Below are 18,063 nucleotides of genomic sequence, written 5' to 3'. Positions count from 1 at the left end.
AATTATGTTTGCTTATAAAGCTTTCAACAATATTTCTACTATTGACCACAGGTTCTCCCACCAATGTCAATCTTTAAGAGAGAAATTTCTTAGTTACTTTAGATTGAGATTAAATTACATGATTACGTGAATTGATTGCAGCTCCTACAACTCGAGGCATCTACCTTAGGGAAGCCAGTGCTTGCCGGCAATCCACTGAAGTGAGATTTTTTTACTTGAAGTTTGTTACATGATTTTTTTTCCTTATAAAAGAAATATTTGGTTGCTTCTGTTGTATTGAATATGTCGTTTTACTTAATGTTTTGTTTAATGAAGTAGGTAGAATATGTCTCTTGGCAAGAATTTTTCTTTTTCCATGTTCACATTTAACTGCATTTCTCATCCATACAGAAATTTAAGTATTTTCCTTTACAGTGGTCAGTGCAAGTTCAGCCGAAATTTCATGAAGATGCCAGCAATTTAGAAGAATTGGTTCCTTTTGAGGAGTGTATTGAGTTACATTCTAGTGAAAAGGCAGTTGTGAGGGCTCCTGAATATCTCCTTCTTACTTACAATGGGCGTAGCTTCAAGTCAGTTAGCGTTACTTCACCTTTCCTTTCCCTTCTTATGTATTCATAAATATGTTAAGTTTTACATGTTATTTCTTTATATTACTCAATTAAGTTATTTCGTCTCATTGGTTTTTAACCATGTTTTTTTCATAGTTGTTAACATCTTGTGTAATTTTTGGGTGTATAATCTTCTTTTTCTCTCTCCTCTACTTTTTCTCTCTGTACATCTTCTTTCATTTCCTTGCTACTTGTGATTAATATTCCATGGCCGGATATACCATCATGATTAGCATTTTTCTGGAAGATATTAGGAGGTGTAATTGTTAAGGATGGGGTACACGAAGGCAGTCCTTATAAAGACAAAGCTATTCGAGATTTCGGATGCAGGAAGTTGAGCATTACACATTATAGAGAGGGGAAGGAAGGTGACTGAAAAATTAGTTATAAGTTCTACAACAATTATTTGGGTTGTGCAGACTCTGGAATTTATCAAAACTTCCAGCTTTGGTAGCAGTGCTTATATTGCACAACAGTCCTCTAATGCTTATGGAAGATACTTGACCATAGTAGAGTATAGAGGTGGTGGCAGGAGAAGCATAATCATCATACCTAAAGAAGTTGAAGGTCAAGGTTGTAGAAAGATGGCTATGGAGCTTCATAAGATGTGTGGTTGTGTGGATAAAGTTGTAGGGAATAAATATGGGAGTGTTGAGTCGCTCATCCAGCAACCTATGAAGATAGCCACACGTGGTGTAACTGATGCTAAGACATACGCAGAGGTAGTTGTGGGCTTTGCTCCAGCCACAAGAGGTGACACCAGCAAAACATATGCGATACTGAGAAGACAAGTTATCATTAGAGAGATGGGTAGAGAGGAGGACTGATGCGCTGTCAGCTAGAAGTGTATCCAAGAAGGGATGGCGGCTCTCTGTTCAAGGGGCGCGGTGCAGAGGAGACTTCCATACTTGGCATAAAGGAGGAACTGATAGATTTAAAAGAGAGGCTCACAAGTTTAATGAACAGAATTGACAAGGATATGGGCCTAGGCTAGGGCTTGGAAGTGGCTCGATATGTCTCTAGGCCATTGCGTTCACATGTGGGCTTGGGGGAAACAAGGAAGTCTTGGGCTGAGAAGGGTAAGCAGAAAGCCCATGAACCCACAGGGCACCAAGCTCGGCAATGGCGGGTAAAAAATGTGGGCCACTGCACTTTTGAGCTTGGGTCTTCCTCCAAAGTTGCACAAAACACACCAGTGGCTGCCAATCATTGGAAGATGGTACCAATATATTTATGGTGGTGCATTTGTATCGAGAGGAATGAAAGAAGCTTTGAAGACCAAGAGAAGACAATGGATGAGCTTAGAACTTTTTTTTTTCAACACTTTACTCCATTGGTTGATTTTAATTGATTTTCATAGCATGACTTTCCATGAATTCCTTGTATCACTAAACTAGCACGCTTAGGTGTTGCTCTTGTATATGTCCCGTATACCTGGGCTTTTGCCTACTCTTTTGATCAATAAAAAATTGTTTGCCAATATAAAGGATTTTTTTTTTTTTTTTTTAACCATGAAGTGCAAATCTCATTCTCGGAAGTCACATTTTTTATGATAATGCAAGTTTAGTTTATAAGTGCTCCACGTATAGCACATAAAAAAATGTGTGCTCCAAGTATCATGATTGATAAAGTGCGTTCATTGCACCTTCATGGTAGCTTTATGCATGTTTGATTAATACAGAGATGTTTTTCTGTTGAAATCTTGTGGTTTATCAACTTTTTAAATGATGTTTCTAAAGTTTTTGATCTCTTAGCCGTCTTGTTTCATATTTTCCCCTTTATTGTTTCATCTTTTTCTATTAATTTTTTCTTTTCTTTTTGGAGCTTTAGAATAAGAAATACATGTCCATATGAATTTGTGTGTTGAATTATTCATAGACTTAATCCATTTGATGAATCATTTTGGGGATTAGATCAGAGTCTTAAAATTACACGCACCAACTTAACATAAGAATCTAGATGGTGTATCATTAGAATCTAGATGGTGTTGAGCTGGAGGGATTTCTTATAATGGATGTTTGACTGATTGGATGTTGATTGTATAGAAATAGCACTATATTTTCCATGATATGCCTGTATAATTCCGGTTTACTTGGGTTGCACCACTTTGCAGTTTGAGTAGAATTTTCCTCACAAAAAATATATAAGCCTTGGTAAAGATAAAACTAGCGGCTGCGATTTCACTTTTGTTTTTGGAATTTTGCACAATGTACTTAGCTATCAATTTTTTTTTTTGCACAATGTACTTACTACCTTGGATGAATCAAAATTCTCTAGAGTTCTTAGGGTGATCTACCAGGTGGGTTTTGCTATATCCCAACCACTGCTTTTAAAGGGTGGAGCAGTGGTTGGGATATAGCTTCTGTCAGTAGACTGTTTTGAATTTTATTTATATCATTCTGTTGCATTGAATATGTGACCTACCTAAGTGGGGCAGTAGAGTTGTATTTCAGGCTTTGCTTTTCTTTGATCAATAAAATTGTTTATTTATCAAAACAAAAAATATGTGAAACCACTTTTAAAAAAAAAAAAATGAAAATATACATGAGACTTCCTTTCTATCTTCTTTATAAAATAATGAAATCCTGTTCGAAGGGAAATATGTAATTCTTTAGAGATTATTTCTACTGGGGCTTTATTTTTTCGGGGGATCCTTAGCCAAGCATCTTAATCGTTTACCTATTTGCCCATTCTGCTTCGCTACATTTATGGCTTTTGTTGTATCACCTTGTAATTTGAAGAACTTCTCCTTCCTTGTTTGTTGTAACTTTGGTTTTTAAAACTGAATTTTAATTGCTTCTACTAGTTAAGCAAGTGCTTTCTTTCCTTTTCAGTATAGTTGTAGATCCTACCAATCTCAGCGAAGGTCTGCACTACTTTGAACTCTTTGGAGTTGATTGCAAAGCACCATGGCGTGGCCCTCTGTTCAGAATCCCAATTACTATCACGAAGGCTATGGCTGTAGTGAATCGGCCACCTGTGGTTTCATTTTCAAGGATGCCATTTCAGCCAGGTGTAACATCAACTGGCCTTTTATCCTGTTTCTTATTACCAATATTATTAAGGTTTATTCGATTTATGTTTTCGAATTGGTTCACTTAAAGGGAAGTGAATTTGATGGGGGATCCTTCATCAAGTATCGGGTCTATTCTAATTACTGGAGTTAATTCCTTTTTCATGGTTTCTGAGTTATTAGGCCACATAGAGAGGAGATATATAGAAGTGCCACTTGGTGCTAGTTGGGTTGAAGCAACGATACAAACATCAGGATTTGATACGACTCGAAGATTCTTTGTTGATGCTGTTCAGGTACATCATCTAAAAAGGCCTAAAAAGTGGGAGGCCTATCTTATATTAGACCATCTGGACCTGATTTAACATTTTTTAATATTCAGATTTGTCCTTTGCAAAGGCCTAAAAAGTGGGAGAGTGTTGTAACATTTTCTTCTCCTGCTGCCAAAAGCTTTGCCTTCCCTGTTGTGGGTGGTCGGACAATGGAATTAACTATAGCTCAGTTTTGGTCAAGTGGCATAGGAAGTCATGGAACCACTGTTGTTGAATTTGAGGTAGATGCTTCTTCGCAACTTTGAATATATTGTAAATTTGGTAGTTTTTTTTTTTTTACTGTTCTCGTCATGCTATCAATTTTCTCTATTTGGATGCCTTTTGCCTTTTGCTCTTTTTTCAAGCTCAACATTATGTTATAGTGTTCTCATGATTTCTTACGGACCTTCGCTTCTTTCGTTTAAAAGATTTAATTTATGAATGAAAGAACTCTTTTTATAGCATGCATCCATTGTGGTGAACATAGGGTTATAATTTTGTTGCATTGTTTTTAAGAGCAGGAGAATTCATCTGGCATTTGGCGTTTATCTTATTTCCTAGGTTGTGTTTCATGGGATTAACATCAATAAAGAGGAAGTGGTACTTGATGGAAGTGAAGCACCTACCAGAATTGATGCCGAAGCTCTACTGGCATCTGAGAAACTTGCACCTGCTGCTTTTCTAAACAAGGTGAAGTTGGTCCTGTCATACCTTTTTGCCAATTAATTTTTTCATGCGATTTCTTATACTGAAATATCTTTTACCTGTCTTATTTTTCAGGTAAGAACCTCATATCGTCCCATTGAGTCTAAACTTAGTGCTCTTGCAACGGATCGTGACAAACTACCCTCAGGCAAACAGACTCTATTACTGACATTAGTGTGAGTTCTTGTGGTATTTTTACTCATTTGAGCGCTTCATTTGGCTGTGATGAGTTTATATTGATCCATGGCTTCTTGTAATTTCAGTTTCAAGTTCAAATTGGAAGATGCAGCTGAAGTAAAACCTCAAATACCATTACTTAACAACCGCGTATATGACACTAAATTTGAGTCTCAATTTTATATGATCTCTGACGCAAACAAGGTACATTGAAAATTCTGTAGGATGAAATTCAGTTCTACTTATTGTTTGATGTTGGGGGGTTGTATTACCATTCTCAATTGTAAGTTTTTAACTGGCAACATATGCTGAAATAATAATGCTATGTTTGCATTACAAATCCATGTTCTGAAATTCAAGTGGCGTGGCAATTGAAGTTTATATCCCTTCATATTCTTGCGGCCTTTCCTTTTCCTTATATTTCTGTTTCAATTTTTTTTGATAAGTATATTTCTGTTTCAATGGTAGTGTACTTTCTATTTTGTGTAAACCTGCTGACTCAATTTTCCATTATTTTTTTTTCAATCTTTTACTTTCCAATTGTAGCGTGTATATGCAATGGGTGATGCCTATCCAAAGTCTTCAAAACTTCCTAAGGGAGAATTTAATCTACAACTATATCTAAGGTATGGGCCTGCCAAGGCATAACCTGCCACCAAGGCATGCTTTTTTTTTTTTTTTTGTGTGTTTGTTTCTTTTTCTTCTTTGGTGAAACTTGTGTCTATTCGTGTTTGATTTTGCTACTATTTGATCGTCTGATTGTCTTTCTAGTATAGAAAATGGTAATGGATTTGTCACCTTATTGAGGACTCTAGTACCAGCACTCCAATATCGTATATAAGTATAATCCTGACTCCTGAGAAGTGGGAAGCTATAACATGTTTAATAAGAGGTGCTTCCATGCCAACTTCCTCCCTCTCATGTCAATTATCTTATTTCAGGCATGACAATGTGCAGTATTTGGAAAAATTGAAGCAATTGGTATTGTTCATCGAGAGAAATTTGGAAGAGAAGGTGGAGTATTGTGTGCTTTGAATAGCTGTCAGAGTCTGTGTGCTTTTCTTTGATGTTTCAAACATCTGGTTTATAGCATTATACTTGAGGAATATATTCTATACATTTTGTTTATTTTTGTTTGTACTATGTTTTCGCCTGCGCAAACCTTTATTATTCTACCTTTTCTTTATTTAGTTTTGTTTCCTTTGAAAAAATTTTTGTGATTGAAGATTAAAACTGGTCTAAGTATGGAATTCCATTAGAGTCTGCGTATAAATATGTAGCCTTGAGCATCCTTTTGAACTAGCCTTATAGCCTTTGCAGGGTTCTTGTATGCATACAATTCCTTCCTTGCCTGCAAGCTTTTCTACCTCATTCGTTGGTTCTCACTATTTGTTGGCTATGGTTATTGGTATATAAAAACATGCTAAAGTATCTAGATACATTATTGAGGGTTGACTCTGCGATAGAAAAAATTATTGAGGGTCGACTCTCTCTCCTGGCTACCTCACAATGAAGTAACAAGTGATCTACCGTTCCCCATTTTTCTTGCACATGCAGCACTAATTCATCACAATGATTTTATGTTTCCTTAGATTATCTATGGTGAGAATCTTCCTTAAGGAAGTTTTCCAAACAAAAAAGCTCCTTAGATTATCTATAGTTGCAATAGATTTTAATGGACTAAGTCTCCATGAGTTTCTTGTATCAACTGGAAATCCTAGTTTGGTGTTTCTCTTGTAGATGTCCTATGTACTTGGGCCATGCCTATTGTTTTCATTACTAAAATTTCTGATCACTTATGAAAGGAGGTGGTAAAGATAAATTGGTTTGGGGTCCATCTAAGAAAGGAGTATTCGAAGTAAAGTCATTTTACCAGGTTTTGTACTCATGACAACTCCCGTTTCCCATAGAAGCTTATTTGTCAAAACAAAGGTCCCCCTAGAGTGAGAAGTTTTTGTATGCATGACAGCTTCAGGAAGATTCTTGTCTTGGATAGTGCAACAAAGCAGCAAATTGTAGTGGTTAATTATGTGCATGTGTAAGAAGAGTGGGGAAACAATGAATCATCTTCTACTCCATTGTGAGGCAGCAAGTAATTTATTAAAATTGATCTTTGGCTACTTGGGTCACGCCATCTCTAGTGGTGGATTTCCTAGTTTGATACTCGCCTTTCTACATTATTATGGAAAATGATCCCTTGTTGGATGTGATGTACTTGGGGAGTGAGAAAAGAGTGTAGCTTTGAAGATTGTAAGAAATAGAAAAAGAAACTCAAATGGGGACCACAGTCCATTCTTTCTTTACACCAAGTGTGAATGGATTGTGGTCCACAATAGTGTTGCTTTTTCTATTTCTTTTCTTCAGGATTCCTTAGATTTATTTCCTTCTTCTATTTAGGGGTATCTCTTATATACTTCCTTCGTACTAGGGTGTTAACCTTTCCGACTGAATAAAAATATATGCATAGTTTGGTTGGCAGAAATAGGTATTCACCACTTTATTCTTATTGTTCCCTAACTCTAATCCCATCTACTTGTGTGATAATCCTTGGAAAGAACCATGTTTCTACGCACATTGTTATGCATATTGGCATGCATTTGAATCATACACCCATACATTCTTTTATTGGTTCATATGCATACAGACGCGTGCACATGTATGTGTTGATGAACTTTGCATTTGACCAGGGATTTGTCCCATATATGATATAGTTCACACTGAATGAGCTTAATAATTTTTAAGGAGATCCTTGAAATTTATTACATGTTCTTGTATAGTTTTAGTAGTTTTAAGGAAATCCTTGCAATTTGTTATGTGTTCCTGTATAGTTTCTGCATTTTAGAAGTTTTTGAATTTTGAGTATACAAAATAATCTGCTTCTGCTGTTTTATTTATCAAATCTATGCTCTTGCGTGTTAAACCTCTATTGACTGTTCCAGTGGTTTCATTTTAATCCAGGATGTCATTCGATTGAGCTTTTTCTCTCAACCAGATGGCCCTATTATGGGAAATGGTAGCTTTAAATCCTCGACTTTAGTTCCGGGGTATGCCCCTAAACGATTTATTCATATGGTTTACATATTTTATTATTTCCAACTAGTTGTTATTTTAACTTAATGAACTCTTTGTTAGAAAAAACGAAGCTATTTATTTGGGGCCTCCATCCAAAGACAAGCTCCCCAAGGTATATCATTCTCTGTTTTTGTTTTCTACTTCAAGTATAAGAGCAAGTGTTAATGGGACTTGTAATATTTGTGCAGAATACCCCACAAGGATCTGTATTGCTGGGCGCAATCTCATATGGAAAGCTATCATTTGCTGGTCAAGAATTGGGGAAAACTCCCCAAAAGAATCCTGCATCATATCGGCTTTCTTATATACTGCCACCAAATAAGGTTTAAGAACGTGATGTGGTGTATTTTTTTTCCTATTTTATACGATTTTTAATGGTCTAAGACAGAATCACACATTTTTGTCGTCTTAAATACACTTACCTGTTTATCATTTCATTAAATACACTAACTTCTAATTGATTTCCATTTCGTTAAAATACATCTGACAGCTTGATGAAGACAAGGGAAAAAGTTCATCTTCAGTTTGCCCCAAGACTGTTTCTGAACGTTTAGAAGAAGAGGTGAGACGGAAGTGAGATATTTTCATGCAATGCTGGTGTACCTAAGCTTCATGGCGATTATTTTTTTTTTTTTTAATGTTTTTTGCATCTATTGTATTAATAATTATCAAATCATGCATATCAATTAATAGAATAGATGCAAATCTTGTTATACACCCTTTACAGAGACATGATGTTGTTATTTGCCTGTCAACCAGGTTCGAGATGTAAAGATTAAATTTCTTTCAAGCCTAAAGCAAGACAGTGATAATGAACAATTGGAATGGAAAAATTTATCTTCCTCTCTTAAGGTTAGAACTTGTTTTTTAATCTCGAGTGAAATTTATATTTGTAAATTAGCAACAGCTATATGTATGTATTTTTACGTGCTTCCTCTCTAAGGCATGCTAGGCGAGTTGGTATTCCAGTTGGCTGAAACATTGCTCATATTCTTTTTTTTTTTTTTTTTATAAGTAAAATGTAATGTATTAATCAAAGAATAGGCATAACACCTGGTACAATGTATAGTTGTCCTGTCTACGTAGGAGCAATGGAACATTGCTCATATTCCTCCAACATTTCACACTTTAGGGAAGGGCAGTTATACATTGTTTAGTTTTTTCAACATTTAGGCTTATCTTCTTGCACATCGATGTTCCACGTGCAAGAAGAGTGGGGAAATAGTGGATCATCCACCACAACATTGCGAGGTTACCAATGCTTTATGGAACGCGTCTTTTGGCCTATTTGGGATAGAGTAGGTTATGCCATCCCAGGTAGTGGATCTCCTAGCATATTGGAAAGGTTGTCTACAGTAGTCTAGTCTTCTATATCTACCTTTCTTGAATTTCGAAAACTTTTTTCTTTTTCTAGTTAGGTGGGTCTTTTGTATACTTCCTATTTATTGGGATTACACCCTCTTCCCTCGTGAATAAAATTTTATCTTATAAAAAAAAATCATGGGGGATATTGTAGAACACATCCTGGCTACTGTAGTTCATCCTTTATGCTTATTTCTCAATGAGGCTTTGTTTTATGTATCAAATTGAAGAATCTTGTACCTTCTAAAAAAAATTCAACTATTTTTCTTTCTTGAAATAAGGTTAAGTAATTCAATTCGCCATTTTTTATAAATGTGGTTTTTTGGAATAATTGGTGATATAACATGGTATTAAATAGTTATTTACTGATAAAAAAAATTAAATAGGTGATCTTAGGTTCAAATCCGAACTCAACACTACCTTCCTATTAGAAGTTAAGATCTCATGAAGTTTTAGAGTAATGGTTAAGTGATTGGATTCACCATTTCTTATCAGCTTAAATTTTGTGACAGCTGTACTGTAACTGATTTACCCACCTTTTGGGAACAAAGTTCTGTTTGGATGTGGGTGGAGCATCAGCATTTGCCTCTTTTTGACCAAAGTTATACTAAGGATGTTAAAATTCATGTGTATCATCTGTCTTTGGCAGTCTGAATATCCAAAGTACACTCCCTTGCTTGCAAAGATTTTGGAAGCTTTGATTTCTCGGAGTAATGTCAAGGACAAAATCCGCCATGATGAAGAGGTAAGTTATCAAGCATATAATCAACGTGCATGTGATATCTTGCTTTTACTATTGATAGATGGAGTTACTGATAAAAAAAAATATTGATAGATGGAGATTAGTTCATTATAGCCTGCGATGGAATATGGTATAGTTGCTGTCTGATGGATTTGTCTTGGGTTTTCTCATTGACTCTTTCACCAGTGGTGGGGCAGTACATCCTTAAGCGAGCAATGTGATGGGTGCATACCTCAAATTGATTTAAAACTGGGCTTCTCTCTTTCTTTGAATTGACAAATTACATGCACATCCAGTTTTTCATAAACCAGGATCAATCTCTAATCCATTATTATAATGGAGGAGGCACCGTTTGATCTAGAACTCATTGGCATGGTTTTCTTTGTAACGAGAATATGAACTATTGTTACCTATATATATATATATATATAAAAAAAAAGAATTTGAACTATTGTCTCTACTAACTGCTGTTGGTAAAGTACAACTTGTCTGGAAAAGATCGAAGGAAATTCTCTCTTGATACAAGTGGACCTAACCTAACCTAAAAGGAAAAAATTTGGTAAAATTGTGCGTTCCTGATGAACTGTAACTCTTTACTCCATTAGACATTATTCTCTGAAAAATACTATTTATAATTGTATGTTACTACGCCAATACGGATTTGAGTTGAACACAATTTGGACTATCTCTTTCATTAGCCCATACATCAATGGAAACAGATCTCACTGGGTTTATGAATATGGGCATAATCAGCTTCCTCTGGGTCCCACACAGTCCTAATACTTCGTGTGGTTCCCTCTTGGTTCAAGTAGAAACCAGGGATATACTGTACTGACCAATCAATTTTGGCTTGCCTGCTTTAAAAAGTTTACATTTGCTTTAAAAAGATTACGTTTCCACCTAGGCCAGAGGCCTCGAGAGATTGTCTACATGGAGTAAGATTGGCTCTACCTATTGGCTGTATTGCTCTCTCCATGAACTTTTCATAGCAAAGCTTTATATATTCAGAGGCAAATTGCAATGCTGAGTAGAATCTTGGAATTTAATAAACTATTTTCAATACCCAAGGTCAAGCACCAACTCTGATAAGTTGCTTGGAATATGCTTCCTGCATTTTGTTCTTGACCTTAACCCTTTAAGTCAGAAATGATTTGAATTTAGTGGTGAACGGCAGAGAGAAATAACAGAATCTTAACTACTCTTCTGATGCCAACTCTATCAGAGTTTCCTGCATATATGTGGGGGTGTTCAAGGATTTAATTGTACCAGCTGACTGAGTTGGAGCTTGACCAAATTCAATCTTATCTTATCTGCACGTCAGTTTTTTTGATAGAGTTCAGCATGCAAGTGCGTTAAAACCTTGAAAGACATTTTGTGTTTTACTGACGGTAAAAACTTTATTTGCAATTGGGCAATATGTTTATCGATTTCTTTATACACTGGTTTTTTGCTAATTTTATTTTATTTAATCTTTTCCTTTTTCCTATGAATGTGATTAATTAATCGTAAATTTTCCAGGCATTCTCTAAAATATATACATTCCTAAATGAACACTCATGTGAAATAGAAGGTTTATTTGCACTTACTAAGTTCATCTTTCAGGTTATTGATGCTGCAAATGATGTGATTGATAGTATTGATAAAGACGAGTTGGCAAAATTTTTCTTGCTCAAAAGTGACCCCGAAGATGAGGAGGCAGAGGTGTTGAACTCGTTATCAAATTAATTCTCTTATTTGTTTCCATATACTTGTTTCCATTTCTAAATCCTCTGAGGCTCATCATTAGTAGTTCCTTCTCTGAACGTTCTATTTTATGTTGTTGCGGACCTTATGACACTTATATGTTAGATTTTCTGGAAAGAGCCAATTAATATTTTCTTCCTTTTAATCTAGAAAATCAAGAAGAAGATGGAGATAACCCGCGATCAATTAGCAGATGCACTGTACCAAAAAGGATTGGCACTACTAGATATTGAATCCCAGGAGGTAAGAGTGTTTATGTTACAATTACTATTTATACGTTTGACCAATTGTGATGTAGAATACCATTAATGTGTGATAGCAATATTCTGTAAAACTGACCAAAAAAAAGAAAGGTAATATTCTGTAAAACTTTTCTAATTTTGTCTTGGACAAACTAAAGAACGAATTTATTACAGAAAATGAGATCTAAAGTATACAGATGGTAACAGATGTGTACAAGAGAAAGATTGAAGACGTCCCAATACATTTTACATTCACACAAAGATGTTAGGACAGCTTACCCATTGAAAAGTATGATTTTTCTTTTGTGCCAAATATCCATCTTATGCAGAGTTGGATAGCATTTCAATTTAATCAACTTTTGTGGCAGCAATATACCTCTTTTGGACAAAAGCAAAAAAGAAAGTGTCCACAAGCCCCGTGATTGAGCAGTCTAACGACAAATGGTCACTTGTCTCTACTAGATTTGTGCATTAAAAACCAATTTATGATTACAATATATCTTGCAATGAGATTATCAACTGTCAAAATCTCCCCCCCAAAGCAGCTGTTTATGAAAAAGAAGGGTAAATTACACATTCCTTCCCGAAACTACTATCACATTTGTAACCCTCCCACCCCTATCCCCCGATCTCCTCCAATCTCATTGTTAATTTGTGAGAATCTTTTTATTTTATTTTATTTTTTATAAGTAATATTAAATTTTATTGATGTAAAGAAAGGCGTAAGCCACGTACACTAGAAGTATACATGTGAATACACCGTTTTAAGAGTTAGAAACTGTTACAAGGAAATCATGGAAGCTGAGACCATTAAACTGTAAAGCAACGGCCCACGAAAACAAAGTCTTCCATAAAAAACTCATAAATTCTTCTACAAATCTTTCCTAGTCTTCAAAATGTCTATCATTTCTCTCACTCCAGATGCACCATAAGATACAAATGAGGGCCATTTTCCACAGTGCTGCAATCTGTGCTGTCCCTGAGATCCCTCTCCAACTTGCCAGTAACTCAACTACCCTTCTCGACATTGTCCATGCTAACCCCATTATGCTAAAAAAATGATTCCAAATATCCTTGGCAAAATCACAATGTAGGAGTAAATGGTCCATTGTTTCCCCACTCTTTTTACACATACAGCACCAATCCATCATTATAAGACCACGTCTTCTTAAATTATCAATGGTTAGGATCTTCCCAAGGGCTGTTGTCCAAACAAAGAATGCCGCATTGGGCAGTGCTTTACTCCTCCATATGCTCTTCCACGGAAAGTTGGGCAAAGGTTGGGCTGTAAATCTCATAAAAAGAACCTATCGAGAATTTCCCTTTTCGAGATGGTCGCCAAACCAACTTATCTTCAGTTAAAACATCAGGGGAGATGTTATGGAGCAGGTTAAAAAACTCCACCAGCATACTCACTTCCCAGCCATGAGCCTCCCTAGTGAGATTTATGTTCCAAGCTTGGGCATCATATGTAGTACCCCACAAGTCAGCCACCTTCGAGTCTTTTTCCCCTGCAATGCTGAAAATAGCGGGGTAAGCCGCCTTAAGAGCCGTATCACCCACCCACACATCATGCCAAAAACTGTTTCTCTGACCATTCCCTATACACAGCTTGGTGTTACTAGAAAATACCCCCCAACCTTTTCTTGTATGCTTCCATAACCCCACAACATATGCCCCCCTTCCCTCATTAGAGCACCAACCCCCCCCCCCCCCCCCCCCCCCCTGTACTCCCATACTTCGCTTCAATCACCCCTTTCCATAAGGCTTCCCTCTTGTAATTATAGCGCCACAACCATTTCCCTAGTAAGGCCATATTAACAATCCTCACATTGTGAACCCCCAAACCGCCCTCACGCAATACACCTTATCCCACCCAACTAAGTGAAATTTAAACTCCCCTCGACCACACCACAAAAAGTCATGTTGTAATTTTTCAATCTTAGAAGCAATGCTAGCTGGAAGGGGAAATAAAAACAAGAAATAAGTGGGAAGGTTAGATAAAGTGCTCTTAATAAGTGTGAGCCTCCCCCCCTTAGATAAATATAACATTTTCCACCTGGCTAACCCACTCTCTAATTTTTCTACCCCACCTCCGTATAAATTGTCTTAGTTTTAAAAGATGCCCCCAAAGGGAGGCCAAGATACTTCATTGGCAATGAAGAAACCCCACACCCCCAAAATGTTGGCCAACCCCTCCATGTTTCTTACATCCCCCACTACCACGATCTTCGTCTTCGCAAGATTTATCTTTAAACCGGAAACCACTTCGAAACATCATAGAATGGCCTTCAAAGATTGAATATGCCCTGCATTATCATCACAAAACAGCAGCGTATTGTCTGCAAATAAGAGATGAGAAATAATAATGGGACCATGAATATTCCCCATTGAGAATCCTGAAAAGAATCCATCTGCTATAGCAACCGAAACCATCCTACTTAGAGCCTCTATCACAATCACAATTAGTAAGGGGGATAAAGGATCACCTTGTCGTAATCCCTGCGAGCTATTAAAGAAACCCACAGGTTCACCATTTATCAAGACTGAAAACCAAGCTGTAGAAATACAATGTCTCATCCATTCCCTCCATTTTTCCCCAAAACCACAACAACCCAATAAATGGAGCAAAAAATTCCAATTGACATGATCATAGGCCTTCTCCATATCCAATTTATATAAAATACCCGGAACCCTCGACTTAAGCCGGCTGCCCAAACATTCATTGGCTACAAGAACCGAATCCAATATTTGCCTACCTTGTACAAAGGCATTTTGGGACTTCGAAGTAATCTTATCCAAGACCGTGCTCAGCCTGTTGGCCAAGACTTGCGAGTATCTTGTACACACTGCCCACAAGACTGATAGGCCTGAAATCTTTTGCCTCTCTTGCACTTGCCACCTCCCAACAAGTCTGAAAAAATGCCATAGTAAAACCATCTCGCCCCGGAGATTTATCTTTGTTCGTTTTCATGATGACTTCGTGTACCTCTACTTCTTCAAATGGTCTCTCCAACCAAGCTAGACTATTTTGATCAATGGCCCCAAAAGCTAACCCATCAACTGTAGGCCTCCATGCATATGGTTCTTCCAACAAATGTTCACAATGTCTAGCTACATAATCTTTAATTTCTGCTTGATCTGAAATTGAATCGCCATTGATATTCATGGACTCGATTGTATTAAACCTCCCATCCTTGAATTTTGCCTTCATGAGATCTCCTTCATTAAGATCAACATTTCTAACTTTGAAACTACTTGCCCTTTGTGACCATTCTCATCTTCCACACCTTCCAAACTTTGTAATTCTTGAAACAGGGACTTTTTCTGTATTGCTACATTACCAAATACATGTTCATTCCATGTCTTTAAATCTCCCTTTAAGGCTTTCAACTTTCCCGCCAATACCTTGCTCAGAGTGCCCTGTATTTGATAAGAACTCCACCATTGCCTAACCAACTCCACAAACTCCTCAGATTTTAACCACATGTTTTCAAACTTAAAGGGCCTTCTACCCTCCGAGATTCTCTCACAATCTAACATAATAGGAAAATGGTTTGAGCACAACCGAGAGTCTTTTCTGACATGAATTTGGAAACGGTACCTCCCATGTAGGAGATATGAGAAATCTGTCTAGTCTTGACCAGACTTGATTGTTAGACCAAGTATAGTCACCTCCCATGAGAATACGTCTATGAATCCCAACTCTGAAATGAAATCTGAGAATTCCCCCATGGCATGGTTTTGCCGTCCCTCTCCCGATATTTCGCTGGGAAATCTTGTCACATAAAAATCCCCCCCTATACACCATGGAATCTCCCACCATGAACATAAACCGGCAAGCTCATCCCAAAGTAACTGCCGTTCACACTCCAAATTAGGACCATATACCCAAGCAAAAGCCCACTCAAAAGTCATCTTCAGAATTTTTAAATGAGCATCCCACGGAATATTTTCCTACAAACTCATCAACGTTCTCCACCACCCTTTTGTCCCACATAACCAATATTCCCCCTGACGCCCCATCCGAAGGTAAGTATGCCCAACCTACATATTGGCAGCCCCGGATACTCTGAATAGTTCTTGTGATAAGTTTCAATTTAGTTTCCTGCAAACATATGATGTCCGCCTTCCACAAAGCAACGATCTTATTCGAAGGTGTTTATGAATATCATTCAGCCCCCTTACGTTCTAGGTCAGGATTTTAGGCAACATTAATCAACTATTCCAGCCCTTCCTTTATTACGTCCCCAATTCACGCTCCCCTCTTTTCCCTCATAATTAAGAGACCTAGTTAGCCTCTTTAACTCCCTATTTCTTTTTGCCCCTACTCCATGTTGATGTCCTGCCTCTATGGCTATAAGGAGTGCCTTGAACTGTTCTTTGTAACCTTTACAGGATATCCCTATCCAATCTTGGAGCTCTTCCACTTTTTTTAGAATCCAATCTAATGGAGTACAAGGAGGAATACTCCTTAAAGGAGTGGGATCATCTCCTGGACACCCCTCTCCTTCTTCTGTTACTCTGGGAGACACACATAAGATTAGAGCTCCTTCTCCTTCGAGCTCCCCCTTTTCCTCCCCCTTCTCCTGCACACAAGCTTCAACATAAGCACCCACTTGTGACTCCACGTTCCCCTCCTCAAACTCAACCAACGGCACAATTTGACCCATCTCCCCCTCCTCAAACTCTGCCAACAATATTTCAGAGGCCACTTCTTCATCGCGCTGGGACAGAGCTACTGCCTCTGCAAGACCCGAAGCCTCCTCATCAAATACTGCCATCACCACCTCTGGAGGAGTGTTGCTGGTGACCACCGTCACTGTCTGTGGAGGTTGCACCCCTGTAGGGCCAACACCGACAGTGTTGGTGCCTATTTCTTCATTTTCCCTCCCAACGGTGGCTGATTTTTGCACCAGCACCATCAGCGACAGATCTACCATCGACGTTGGAGCCTCCTTTGTCATTGCCGTTGTTGTCTGTGGAGGTTGCACCCCCGTAGAGCCAACGCTGACAGTTTTGAAGCCTATTTCTTCATTTTCCTTCCCAACGGTGGCTGATTTTTGCACCAGCAACATCGGCGGCAGCGGCATATGTATCTCAGTCGGGGCCTGACCAAACCTCGATGGGCCAGCTTCTGTCTGGCTACGCTGCTTCCAGACAAGGCCTGGCTTAGCTAAGCCCGAAATCCCCTCGGGCCCGTAGCCCAAGGTCTTCACTTTAGGCCCAACCAGCTTTTTTCTTAGGCCTGATCCGTGTTGATAACCCCCTTGGCCCAACTGCATGATTAAGCCTGCTTTTTGAAGCCAAGCTAGCCCCCTTGAGGTTTTCCTTTAGGGCCCGAATCACGGCCCAAGCCTGGTTGCAGAATTCCTTTCCCCTTAATGCAGCATTTAAGGCATTCTATCTCTTCCAATAATACCCCCACGCTTTCCTCCATATTAACCAACACCTTAAGCATGGTTTCCTCATTGGCACCCATCAACTCTCTGCCATCTCCATCCCCCTTCTAAGCATCCTCCAAAATGGTCTCTGGCACCTCTGCATGCTTCGCAGCTCGAGTTTGAACCCTTTGAGCTTGGGTCACCTCATTGTAAGTCCGTGAGCCGTCTACCATCGGACGTGAAGGGAATGCCCGAGATGTGCCGCCATCTCCGCCACCCAACAGCACTCTGTTCCTCTAGCTCGAAAAAGGGGAAGAAGGAGTGAGATCCTTCAGAGTATCCTTGAAATTTCTCCATCCCTCCCCCTTCCTTCCTTCCGGAACCACTAACAGACCTCTTCTCTTCTCGTTGCCAAGCACCAATATGGAGAAGTAGCTTCCTTTGGGGTTACGGCCGCCTCTGCACTACTAGCACCTGTTGTCCCTTCCTACAGGTTATAAGGAACTCCGGTGAACCCTGTGAAGCAACGCATTCCTTCACCGTATAACCCAACCACCCCAAAGCTTCATGATCCACAGAGATGTAGTTCAACACACGGCGGCTGCTCTCTGTGATTCTCCACCACCACCCGTCTTCCTTCTTAAACGTAAATACCTTTTGGTCTATGTGGACCTCTCTGCGCAACCTCATCACCCTTGCACCAA

The 18,063-nt window shown here is 38.4% G+C and overlaps 1 protein-coding gene across 1 annotated transcript in view; it reads left to right on the top strand.

Moving 5' to 3' along the window:
• Positions 1 to 18,063, top strand: part of LOC122307076 (tripeptidyl-peptidase 2-like) — a 36,057-nt gene that overhangs the window by 13,688 nt on the left and 4,306 nt on the right. Inside the window, exons 15-32 of the mRNA XM_043119693.1 lie at positions 142 to 200; positions 415 to 569; positions 3,443 to 3,621; positions 3,805 to 3,917; positions 4,004 to 4,174; positions 4,494 to 4,622; positions 4,713 to 4,813; positions 4,901 to 5,018; positions 5,361 to 5,440; positions 5,756 to 5,828; positions 7,773 to 7,858; positions 7,947 to 7,998; positions 8,075 to 8,209; positions 8,377 to 8,448; positions 8,646 to 8,738; positions 9,898 to 9,993; positions 11,593 to 11,691; positions 11,884 to 11,976. Coding sequence (XP_042975627.1) covers positions 142 to 200; positions 415 to 569; positions 3,443 to 3,621; positions 3,805 to 3,917; positions 4,004 to 4,174; positions 4,494 to 4,622; positions 4,713 to 4,813; positions 4,901 to 5,018; positions 5,361 to 5,440; positions 5,756 to 5,828; positions 7,773 to 7,858; positions 7,947 to 7,998; positions 8,075 to 8,209; positions 8,377 to 8,448; positions 8,646 to 8,738; positions 9,898 to 9,993; positions 11,593 to 11,691; positions 11,884 to 11,976 — 1,904 coding nt within the window. The remainder of the gene's footprint in view (positions 1 to 141; positions 201 to 414; positions 570 to 3,442; positions 3,622 to 3,804; positions 3,918 to 4,003; positions 4,175 to 4,493; positions 4,623 to 4,712; positions 4,814 to 4,900; positions 5,019 to 5,360; positions 5,441 to 5,755; positions 5,829 to 7,772; positions 7,859 to 7,946; positions 7,999 to 8,074; positions 8,210 to 8,376; positions 8,449 to 8,645; positions 8,739 to 9,897; positions 9,994 to 11,592; positions 11,692 to 11,883; positions 11,977 to 18,063) is intronic.

Source organism: Carya illinoinensis, chromosome 4, assembly GCF_018687715.1.
Source record: "Carya illinoinensis cultivar Pawnee chromosome 4, C.illinoinensisPawnee_v1, whole genome shotgun sequence".
Taxonomy (NCBI): domain Eukaryota; kingdom Viridiplantae; phylum Streptophyta; class Magnoliopsida; order Fagales; family Juglandaceae; genus Carya; species Carya illinoinensis.
The sequence above is the reverse complement of the archived record's forward strand: the minus strand, read 5'-3'. Positions and strand labels throughout refer to the sequence as shown.